Below are 12,523 nucleotides of genomic sequence, written 5' to 3' on the forward strand. Positions count from 1 at the left end.
GGGGGGGTAGGCGGCAGCCGGGAGGCTTGCCTGCCTTTTTCCGGGGGGTTGGGGGCGGCACCCGATATTCGGGAGGCTCCCGCCCAAATTGGGAGGGTAGGCAAGCCTGCTGTAATGTTAGGTGCTGGTGTGATACAGCTTACCCAACACTTCTGTCCATTGGACAGGGTAATTAGCCTCTGGCTATCACACCGCCTCCTTTAGCCTGTATGGCCCTTCAGCTGGCTGTTTCACCTGCCACCTGCTGTCAGTCACTGCCGCTGTGTAATCTGCCACTAACAGCCTCCTGGCCACCAGACTGTCCATGGCTGCCGTGCACCACCGCTGGCTGCCTTTCCAGCAGGGTGGGTGCCGGCTCCCATCATCTTCACAGCTCTTGCTGTGACAGGCTCCCTCACCGGCTCCACCCCCCTGTGTCTGGCAGGACACGGGAGTGATCATGAGCACCCAAGGAAGAGAACTCCTGACTAATGGAGGGTACACACGGACAGATTTTCTGGAAGATATGAACGATTACGATTGTAAAAATTATTACGTTGTTCATATCGTTGACATGTTTGACATGCATCGAAGAATGATGCGAGTGCTCGCATGTCAGATAACAATATCTGAAATCGACTGTGTTTGTAGTCAGATTTGGACAATTTAATTCATTTAAATACTGTCCGAAATCGTTCATTGTTAATGAGATCGTAGGTAAAATCGTTCAAGTTGCTTATCGTTGATCTAGCAAGTCTGACTGGGTGTATGCACCATAACTGTCAGCTGCTGCTAACAGCTGTTATATAGCTCTCTCTCAGCGGACCCTCTTTTCCTGACAGGAACCAAACCACTCCCAGCTATATTACTCCCCTTCTACTATAGTGTATGTCATAGCCAGAATTACCACAGTTATCTATTTAATAAATGCCTATATATATGAATTGTCCTTTGTTCACACACAGTACATTATATATAATGTATTGCAGTTCCTCCACATTTACCAATTCCAACCATTCACATCCCTTCACCTGTAAATATATGAAATGTATATACAGTGGCGGATTCAGAGGGGGGGCACCCAGGCACGTGCCCCCCCCCCTGTTGTTTAGGGGATTTTTTTTTTTACTGTAGCTGCACTGGCCCAGCAGCCAACAGGGTGAGGCTGCTGCTGTCAGCCCTCCCGGGCCGCGCAGCTACTAGAAGTCTGCCGGTGCCGCAGCCAATATCACTGTCACCTGCTTCCTATAAATGGGGAGGAGGACACCGCAGCATTGCCCACACTGCAGCTTGCAGGGGAGGGGACTTACCGGGTACAGCAGCAGCAGCCGCCTCCCTGTCACCTCCACATACATGACCCAGTGCTGTGTGCCTGGAGGCACAGGTGAGATAACAAACCTTCCCCCTCAGGCCGCGGTGTCTGTGCTGTGAGGGGGAAGGTTTGTGCTGTGCGGAGGGTTTGTGCTGTGAGGGGGGGTCTGTGCTGTGAGAAAGAAGGGTTCTGTGTTGAGAGGTGAGAGGGGTCAGTAATGTGAGAAAGAGGGGGTCTGTGCTGTTAGGGGTCAGTGATGTGAGAGGGGTCTGTGCTCTGAGGGGGTCTCTGCTGAGAGGGATCTGTGATGTGAGAAAGAGGGGCTCTGGGGGTGCTGGAGCAGACTGCATAGGGGGTTGGGGGGATTGGAGCTGGCTGCACAGGGGGCTGGGGGGCATTGGAGCTGACTGCATAGGGGGCTGGGGGAGAGGTTGGAGCTGACTGCACAGGGCTGGGGTGACATGGGCTAGGGAATGACGCTGATGCACACTGGGGCTCAGAGAATGGGGCTGAGAGATGCACACTGGGACTGGGGAAATGGGGCTGAGAGATGCACTGGGGCAGAGAGATGCACACTGGGGCCAGGGGAATGGGGCAGAGAGACGCACACTGGGGCCGGGGGAATGGGGCTGAGAGATGCACATTGAGGCCGGGGGAATGGGGCTGAGGGACACACACTGAGGCCGGGGGAATGGTGCTGAGGGACACACACTGGGGCCGGCGGAATGGTGCTGAGAGGTGCACACTGGGGACTGGGGAAAAGGGTATGGGAGATACACACTGGGGCCGGGGGAATGGGGATGAGAGACGCACATGGGGGCCAGGGGATGGGACTGAGAGACGCACACTGGGGCTGGGGGAATGGGGTTGAGAGACGCACACTGGGGCCGGGGGAATGGGGCTGAGAGACACACACTGGGGCCGGGGGAATGGGGCTGAGAGATGCACACTGGGGCTGGGGGAATGGGGCTGAGAGACACACACTGGGGCCGGAGGAATGGGGTTGAGAGACGCACACTGGGGCTGGGGGAATGAGGTTGTGAGCCACAGGTGGGCCTGAGGATGGAAAGATGCAGGAGGACCTGGGGATGGAGAGGCCCAGGGAGTCCTGGGGATGGAGAGGTCCAGGGGGTCCTGGGGAGAGACAAGGGGGCCTGGAGATAAAGAGACACAGAGAGCCTGGAGAACCACAGGGGGGCCTAGAGATGGAGACATTGGGGGGTCTGGAGTAACACAGGGGAGCCTGGAGAGACACAGAAGTTTGATCGGGGATATTCACATTTTTCCTGCACAAAAACTTCTGTTACTACAGTGTATATTATCTGGTTATGATGATGACATGGGTTATATTTCTACGTAAACAGGCATCTTCCAGACAATGTGATCTCCTATATGAATAGTGAATACCGGCTGAAGACGCTGCCTAGTGAGGCTCGAATTCCTCAGAGCTTCCCCGTTGCAGAGAAACCACCATATAGGTAAGAAAAGACTTTCAAACTGACTGGGGCCCCAAAAACCCGCCTAGGGGTGACACCAAGGTGACAGGAGCCGGGTGCTGCACTGTAGCATTAAGTGCAGTACTCGGCTCCTGACAGTGTGAGGGAGCCGGCACTGCACGGTGCTCACCTGTACTTCTGGCACCTTCCACCACACCGGACCACTGGGGTTCAGGCGGCAAGGCCATACCCCTTCCCAAGTGACCACGCCCTCTGCCGATGAGGCCATGCCCCCTTTTTGGTGGCGCACGGCTATGCCACACACACAACTGCACTCCCCACACAGGGTAAGACCATGGGGACAGATGCCACTGTTGTGTGAGTGATACAATTTTTTTTTCCAAGAAACAGTAACACAATATCTGACATGCTAAAACTGGGACCACCCATTACCAGATCTCTAGTTTCGTCTGTGGCTATGGAGGAGGTAGTTATATAGATATGGGCAGGGAGAGGGCAATGAGAGAGATCTATGCATTCTAATGCTTTATGTTGGCTGGCAGTTGCAGATTCATGGGGAGGGATTTAAATTATTTGACACTTTTAAATGTAGGTATTTATTACCTTTCTCTTTTCCAAAAAGGTCTGAAACTTCCCAAGATTTAGACAACTACCAATGGAGCTTAGAAGACCAGCTGGCAGGTAAGACATAAATTGTTATGGCCTTGGTAATTGTATGTACTTCATGCCGCAGCATAATGCAAACTAGGACGTGGCTCGTGAGTATGGCATTCCCGATGAGACCACGCCCCTTGCTATGAGGCCACACCCCTTGCTATGTGTCCACACCCACTTAGCCATCCCCTATTGCGGTGCCCCCCCTGTCATTTTGTTCTTGATCCGCCCCTGTATATATATATATATTCTTCTACCGCTTTATTATACCGTACATTCCTGATTCCATGTGGAAAACGCTGTAATACTGTAGTGTACCGAATCACCGCTTCTGTCAACCAATCATCGGGCGGTGATACATAACATACGGTACATTGGAAATCACACGCATGCGCTATGTAGTTTAGGAAAAGTGACACCTGGTGGCTAAAAAGTTGTATTACACGTAATGAAATCAGACGCATGCGCTATGTAGTTTAGGAAAAGTGACATCTGGTGGGCAAAAAGTTGTATTACACCTAATGACTTTTTTCCAGCGTTACGCTATGCTACATTACTAAACTTTCTTTGTGGCGCGACTCATGGCGTGGTGTGTGGAGCGCCATGCGTGGCGTGAGAGATAACGCTGTGATGCCACGTGATACCTGGGCACATCGGTATATATATATATATATACTCCAAACACTGGCGGCACTCCGGATAAAAACGCTATATATGCTTGATAAAAGCGCTGATTAAAGGCACTGAAACGTCGCTGAATCCAGCTAAGTGTCCGTAGCATTTTTTATCCGGAGTGCCGCCAGTGTTTGGAGTATGTGTCAGTGTATCCCCGTTTGGAGGTCACAGTGAGGAGGGCAACCGGTCCAGTTATATAATATACCTGTGAGTGCCGGATCGTGGAGAATTATATATATATATATATATATATATATATTGCCTTAAGCCGAAACGGGCCATCGGGATGGCTTCACCCTATTAGAACATGCCATTTACAGACATAGGGATGAGAAATTATACCCCTCATTGATGATGCCTTTTTGACTATTGTGCTGTTTTTTGACATTGCATTAAATTGCGTCTTTTTTGCATAAAATTCTCTCATGGTGGTGTGTTGGTTTGCTGGGGAAGTCTTGGATGGACATTTCTTGGTACATATTCTATGATTTATTGGACCTGGCACCTACATAAGCTAACTATGAGAAGTGTGTGCGTTCTGTCTCTGATTGATATATATATATATATATATATATATATATATATATTAGGGATGTGCGCTGGACAATTTTTGCTGGATTTGGATTTGGTTCTAATTCGTCATCCAGCTCCAGGTTTTAGGGGGGTTAGGGTCCCGTTGGTGTATGTTGGGCAGAAATTTGACCAGGGGAGCCTTCCACTGGATGAATTTATACGAAAACTTAAAAGTTGTAACATCGGATCCCAGAAGGCATACTAGTGGGTTGAGGTCCCGGTCAAACCTCCTGTTGATGTACGCTCCACATGCAAACAAGCAGGGACGTTTCTAGTGAAGAGGGAGCCTGTGTGCAGTCTCCGTCACAGGCCCCCTCCTCTCCGTTCGGCACCCAGCAGCGCTCTGAGCTGTGCGCGACCAGTGCCTGAGTTATAGACCCTGGACACTAGAGTGTGTCCAGAGTCTATGGCGCATGCACTGGTCACCAGGAAAATGGCAGTGGCGGCCATTTTCCCTGTACTGCGCATGCGCAAATGGTGGGTAAATGGCCGCTGCGGCCATTTTCCAGAAGTTATTACTGTGCCGGACCACCTCACCGACGTGGGACTCAGGAGAGGCAAGTATATTATGGGTGCAGGGTGTGCGGTGCGGGGGCCCCCTGGACCCAGGGGCCCATGTGCCCCATACACCCTGCACCCATTATAGATATGCCCCTGCAAACAAGGTATGGGGTGGGGAGGCATGTGATTGTGTCATCGTCACTCCGCCCTCTGTTAAAGTCACGATTTGCTTGGTTTTACAGCGTGCGTGTGTGTTTTTTGGGGGGCGTCACAAGGATGCGTTTCAATGTGAATTGAGTCATCAGACCCCTGGGCCACTTACATAACTCGGGAATTGTGCGGTGTGCTGGACACTAGAAGAACCTTTCTGGAGTCTGAAAGAGCCAACCCAAATTCAGGACTGTCACTGACATTCCAGTAAACATATATTGTATGATTGTGTTGTTTAGTGTGTGGCATAGTCCAACATGGAATTCATAACATCAACTCAATTAAACAATATAATGAGCCTGGGTTTTAAAACAGAGACAGGAGGCGGATTAACACCTTAACCGCTGCCAGTGGAGGTTGATGGGTGGAGGGGCTGTCTCAGGTAACAGGGATGTCTTTTTAATGTCACTCCATTCCAAACACTACTTCTCTATTAACAACAGACATCTCCTTTTTCATCTCCAGAGTCACCTCACTGTTCACTCTTTTGTTAACACAACATTATACATGCATGCTCCAGCCCCAAGGAATACGGACTACTAGAACAGAGTTTATTAGGTACCTCCCAACATGTGCGAGGGAGGAAATGGCCGCGCATCACGCTTAACCCACCCATTAACATCATGCTGGGGACATGCCTAGTGCTTTCCGGGCTTCTGGGGTGCCCCCAACAGCTCTCATTACTGATTAGATGATGTGCACATGCCATCTATTCACCATTGCACTGTTCATAGAAGATGAAATAGACTGATCCCCCTTCCCACGCGGGACACTGTGACTCGCAGGTGGGATGGCAAGACAGTACCCTAAAAGCAATACTGCCCTGCCAAAATGGAGATGGTTGTGAGATATTATATTACTGTTCATTTAATAAATAGGTGCCTTAGTTTGTGGCCTTGTGCTTTTATATGGGTATGGAGCTCCTTGGTGACTTCTAATATTCTTACAAACTAGATGACAGTATACATTTTGTTTAAAGCTGCAAAGAAATATTAACTGAGGGAAGCACAGAAACTACCTGGTGCAAATTTAATGGAGGAATGGAATCATCACTTCTAATATCCCATATTTTCTAGCACAGGGTACATAATTTCATTTATTTTTGCATGTTAACACTTTGATATTAAGATGCTTCAGATAGGTGTGCTTTCTCTACAATGAGAAAGGTGTTCAATTGTACTGCTTCAAAATCAGGGAATCACCATAATATTTACCAATATTTATGTTGGGCATGACTGAAGGTACAGTACTGTATGTCTCATTCACCATGATGAATGGAAACTCAAGGCTCCCTCATGGTGCGACCACGCATACGACTTGGCATGACCACTTTCTGAAGTTGGCATGTAATGTTTGTGCTTCCATTTTGCACCAGTACAAGGTGGGGTATGTTTATATTTATACCATGTGTTCGTGTATACAGCTTGAGCAGACTTCAAAATATTGATTTATCGTCTATATTTACTGTAGGTAGTTTAGCTAGCACTAAATGGACTAGAGATGTGCGCCAACCCCGTGTTTTGGTTTTGATCTACATTCAAAACCACCCTCAAGTGTTTTACTTTAGGTTTTGAAGTCAATAAATTTTTTTAAAAATGTATTAAAAATTTAATAAAAAATGGATATCTGAACCTTGACCCGGTTCTATTCTAACCCCTAAATTCATGTGTGTTCGGATTTCAGAAATTCGGACCCGCACAACTCTAAAATGGACCAAAAAAAAGAATAAGCTGTGGTAGTTTGCATACAGATTTTGTATAAAGCACAGTAAATATAGGTAACATTTCCTCATTTTGATTGGTGAACAAATCACAGTGCGACATATCACAAGCAGATATACTGTACACTGTAACCATTTATTAGTACATACCCCATGAATGAGTTGAGAAAATCTTTTTTAGGAGTAGAGATATGTTAACATATTAAAATGTGTTTTTCTTGTAGACTTAATTGAACAGATATTTTTTTGAGAGATACATATTTTTTTGGTAGGATTTAATATGTTATGGTATATTATTATTCCTTAATTTCTGATAATGCCATTACTTCTTTATTATTTTTTATTAATATTGTGTACTATCATTTTATTATCTTTTATCTATACAGTGCTCTCTGTGCACCTGGGATGGAGGTGGAAATGCTAATCATTGTTACATGGTATCTCCCAGAACGCTGAATGCATTGTATTATGTTTGATTTACAGTAAAAAATCTGGGGAAATAGTTGTTGACATTTGAGAGGCAATTGGGAAACAGTGTGGTATGCCACAATTGAATATGAAATAACAGCTATGTAGTTAAGATAGCTTGATAAGTACAGTACGCAAGTGTATAAAATTACAAATATTTCAATATTCATTAAAATTAATGGTATACTGTAAGTTGTTTTTTTATATATTCAACTACAAAAAATAACCATGTAACCAGCTAATGGCTTTCCAACAGTACAGGCAAATGTAGAATTGAGGAACTGGGAATTGAGGAAAAGAAAACTGATAATATCATTATGTAGCTCACAGGTTCTCAAACTCTGGGGGCAATTCAGACCCGGACACTAAGCCGCGATCACTTGCATCCAAAAGGGACTGGGTATGCAAATTCCGCGATCGCACTGTCTGGTGTAAGGACGCCCTCTATGTCTTAGAGAGCAACGGCAGAGTGAGCGCACGTCTGTCTAAAGACGCCCACTTTTCTTTCTTCGCACACATAATCTCCAGGAAGTGAATGATTAATCAGAACCATCGAGAACCATCGGAGCTGCAATCAGCGCTTGAGGTAGATCCTACCCCACCGCAATTACTGAGATCACTGCAAGCTGAAATACAACCAAGTGACGTGTACAATGACGCTTCCATGCTAATTATGCACACCCATAAAACTCAGTTTTGATGCCCAGACACGCCTGCGTTCGCACCACCACTCCCCCGTTCACAAGCACCGTCCCCTGTTACCACCCACAAACGGCACTATCTGTCATTCAAAGTAGTGCTCAGTCTTTGTGCTACGAGCGCATGATTCCCGATCGCAGTGACTGGTTTGTGCACGCGTACTGTGACACATACGCATGCGCAGACGGACGACAATCGCCCATAGCGAGCGATCTTGGCTTAGCATCCGGTTCTTAATCAGGCCCTCTGTCCTCAAGACCTCTAACAGTGAATGTTTTCCAGGTCTCCTCAAAAGCATCACAAGTGAAATAATTAGCTCCACCTGTGGATCTTTAAAAATGTGTCAGTGAGTAATGACTACACCTGTGCACCTGCTGGGTGACCTGGAAACCATGAGCTGTTTGGGGTCCGGAGGACCGAGTTTGAGAACCACCGATGTAGCTATTAGCACCATGAAGAGAAAGATGTGATTTTAATTTAAACATTACTTAAAATGTGCATGAAGCATGCCTGTACTGTAGGTGCGATTTTTGTGCTTCAATTCTGTAGATGGAGTAAACTAATGGGGCTAAACACCAAGGAGCTTTGCTTTTCGGAGTTTGGTACATAAGGGTCAAAACATAGTCCCCATTGATAATAGCGTTCTGCAGTCCAATTAGCCTTCTGCAGGCAGGGCCGGTGCAAGGTTTCAGGGCGCTCTAGGCAAAGGTTCACAATGCCGCTCCTGTTTTCCAGAAAAAACCCTCCGCCCATCTCACAGACACATACACAGCGCCCTAATAATATTCACATGACCCGAATTAAAGGGATGAGTCCCCTTACAGTGCCCCCAGTAGTAAGAGCCCCTGTAGTGCTTGTAGTGTCCCCAGTAGTAATGCTCCCTGCAGTGGCCCCAGTAGTAATGCCTTTGTAGTGCCCCCAATAGTAATTTTCTCTGCAGTGCCCCCAGTAGTAGTAATGCCCTTGTAGTGCCCCCAATAGTAATGCCCCTTGAAGTGCCCCCAGTAGTAAGAGCTCCTGTATTGCCCCCAGTTGCAGTGCTCCCAATAGTGCCCCACCCCTGTAGTGCCCCTGTAATAAGCCCCTCCCCACACACACACACACAAAAAAAAATACTTACCTTAAACCCCGCTCCAGTGTCTGCTGCCATCCGTCCCCGGGACCCGCTCCGCGGAACTATGGGAGTGACGTCAAGACGTCACTCCCATAGTGCACTGCGGAACCCGGAGCTCAGGAGTGAGCTCCGTACTCCGGCTGCCACTGACACCGGGGGGGGGGGAGAGAAGGAGCCGGGCGCCCGCAGGTAAAACGATCTCAGCGGGCGCCAGGCAAATGGAGGGTGCAGGGAGTGCAATCGCTGGGGCCTTAAGCCAATGGGCCCCATAGCAACCACACCCCCCTGCACCCTCCGTAGACAGGCGAACTCAGAAGTGCCCTCTAGTGGCCGGTATCCCTAGGTAGCTGCCTGTGAAATCTCCTGCATTAGGCTATTAGTACATAGCAAACAGTTTATAAAATTATGCAGAAACTGCAATTTCTACATAATTTTATGAAACAAACGCTTGATACAGTACACAGGGCCTGATTCAGAGCTGGACGCTATTTGCGCTCGCTCGTTCAGAAAAAGGGGCTGGCTATTTAAATTGAGCGCTCGCTCTTTGCGGTCTGTTGACGCCTCTATGTCTGAGCGAGCGAACGAAACATGCGCTCGCTATTTTGTAAAGACGCCCCCTGGCCGCTCGCATCATACGTCATCTCCGCTATTTATTAGATTAATCGAGTACATCGAAAGGCGTATGAACTGCTCGCTATTCTTGTGGTAGCATTTTCCTACCGCAATCATGCGAGCAGTTCAGGCTAAAAGACAACCAAGTGACGTGGTCGATGACGCTGCTTTGTTAATTATGCACACCATTAAAACGCCCGTTTTGACCGTTTGGCACGCCTGCGTTCGGATCTCCACTCCCCGTTTTCAAGTACCTTCCCCTGTTACCACCCACAAACGCCTCATCCTGTCACTCAAATTAGCAGGCATTCGCTATTTTGCGAGCACACGATTTCCGACTGCACTGACTGGTTGGCGCATGCGCATTACAACCCATACGCTTGCGCAGATGTGCGAACATCGCTCGGAGCGAACGAGCGGCCGCTTACGAGCGGCTCTGAATCAGGCCCACAGGCCCCATAGGGATGGTAAATCTTTTGAACATTATCTATTTTTAGCTGTACCTTACTTAACTGTAGAATACTGTGGGGTCCAATTTTCTACTTACCATGGTTGATCTTCCAGCCAATCACCCAGGTGGTACCGCACCCTCTGGGGAAAACATCCATACAGGTTTTCAAATTGTTCCTGAGGCATTTTGGACACATGACTCCAAACAGTGGACGTTTTGGCCATGTTTGGAAACACACCTCCTGCAATAAATAAGAAGAAGAATTCTGTAAATAAAGGGTACAGTATGTTCAAACTCACACTACATTGGAGTATTCTGCAACACAGTGTGTTGGGTTAATGGAGCTCACTGTGCTTACATAAAGAAGGACAGAAATAAGGTGCTGAATAAAAAATCCCCTTCAGATCAGAGGGATATGGAAATTATCTCATACAATACTGCTGCTGCAGTTAATGGAATCAATTGTCGCTACCCCAAATAACAGCAATCCAAGTAAGAAGCTAATTATGACCAGGGCCGCTTCTAGCCGGCCCGGGAAGGGGAAGGTGTGGCCTAATCGTGGGAGATGTGGCCACCCCCCCTTAGGAGGAAAAAACCTTGTTGCTCGCTGCATGCTGGGGTGGAGGGCGTTGTGAGACCTCAGCCCAGCATAAATCTGGGGGGGGGGGGTGATCGCTCCCACCCACAGGCAGAGGAGACTGGGTTGCTGTGAAGTAAGAGGGAGGGTGGGCAGCGCCGTACCCGGCCCCCCGCCCGGCCCCTCCAGCAAGCCCGGGTGATTAGTACCCGCTCCCACCCCCCCTCTCGGCGCCCCAGATTATGACAGTGCTGCACATAATGAATGTCAGCAATTATTAATTATTCAAAGTGAAATTGGCCTAACATAGAAAAATATCTAGATAAAAGCATGTACAAAAAGATTACAGGAACAATTGCAGCAGTGTAATCTGATAATAAAATAGGATCATACAATATATAACTTATATAATGATGATAAAGAATCAGGACTCTGGAGCTGATTCTGAGGTTGAAGCAAAGAATAAAAAAATACCTTTGCACCTTGGTAAAACCATGCTACACTGCAGATGGGGCAGATGTAAAATGTGCAGAGAGATTTACATGTGAGAGGGATTTGTCTAAACTCAAATCTAAATTGCAGTGTATAAATAAGCCTGCCCAACATTTGTAGCGTACAGTACATGCCAAAGCAGCCAGTACTATTACCAGCAGCAGCTCCTTACCTGTATGGCCAGGGGGTCTGCACGTCATGGGCTGCACTACAGTCTACACAGCCCTCTCCTCCCTGCCATCTCAGTGATTGACAGCTGATGTCATCGGGAGGTGGGGCTTAAGACTGGCAGTGGTGAGGGGCTGGGTCTAAATAAGGGTGTGGCTTAAGTTAATACTGGTGCTGCGAGCAAACAGGCTGGCTTCTAGGGATAGCATCAGCTGCAGCCCCTAGAAGTTAGGGCTGCTATAATAGCAGGGGAGTGGCCATACTTGCCTACCCTCCCGATTAGGCCGGAGCCTCCCGAAAATCGTGTGCCAGTCCCGGCTCCCCGGAAAGGCAGACAAGCCTCCCGGCAGCCACCGACCCCTCCTGCTCTCCCGCGATTGCATGAGAATCCCCCGGTGACGCGATTCACGCCGAATCGCGTAATTTTATCCCCACCCCTGCTGCACAATGCCTGAAATATCAGCATTGTGCAGTGGGGGCGGGGCTAAAATTATGTGATCGCGTGGCCACCCCCCGCTCTGCCCACAAACCCCGGTCACGCCCCCGATTTTGCCGATCTTGCTGCCCCTTCCCGAGAGGGGCAGCCAGAATGTCGGCATCTATGGGAGTGGCTTCACATGGGAGGCACTCTCTCTGCTATTGCGGTCCGGACTGGTAGTCCCAGGGAGAGAAGCACCTCCCCCTGGACTGCCTGCCTGGCAGTGATTAGCAGGGAATACTTCCAAAGTGAAGTCACTACCACTGCTAGGCAGTCCATGAGGGTGGCAGATTTTACGGGGGGGGCTGCAGTCCCTAGGTAAAACCTGCCACTGTCTATTACCCTGCATGCAGTAATAATAAATGTATTTGCACCCCTTGCAT

The 12,523-nt window shown here is 48.3% G+C and overlaps 1 protein-coding gene across 1 annotated transcript in view; it reads right to left on the bottom strand.

The window, feature by feature from the left end:
• The window catches only part of STAT6 (signal transducer and activator of transcription 6), a 248,504-nt gene that overhangs the window by 134,666 nt on the left and 101,315 nt on the right, over window positions 1–12,523 (bottom strand). Inside the window, exon 2 of the mRNA XM_088473126.1 lies at window positions 10,522–10,666. Within this exon, the coding sequence (XP_088329252.1) occupies window positions 10,522–10,649 (128 nt within the window). The 5' untranslated portion in view covers window positions 10,650–10,666. The remainder of the gene's footprint in view (window positions 1–10,521; window positions 10,667–12,523) is intronic.

Source organism: Taudactylus pleione, unplaced genomic scaffold (assembly GCF_031769625.1).
Source record: "Taudactylus pleione unplaced genomic scaffold, aTauple2 ptg000130l, whole genome shotgun sequence".
Lineage (NCBI taxonomy): Eukaryota > Metazoa > Chordata > Amphibia > Anura > Myobatrachidae > Taudactylus > Taudactylus pleione.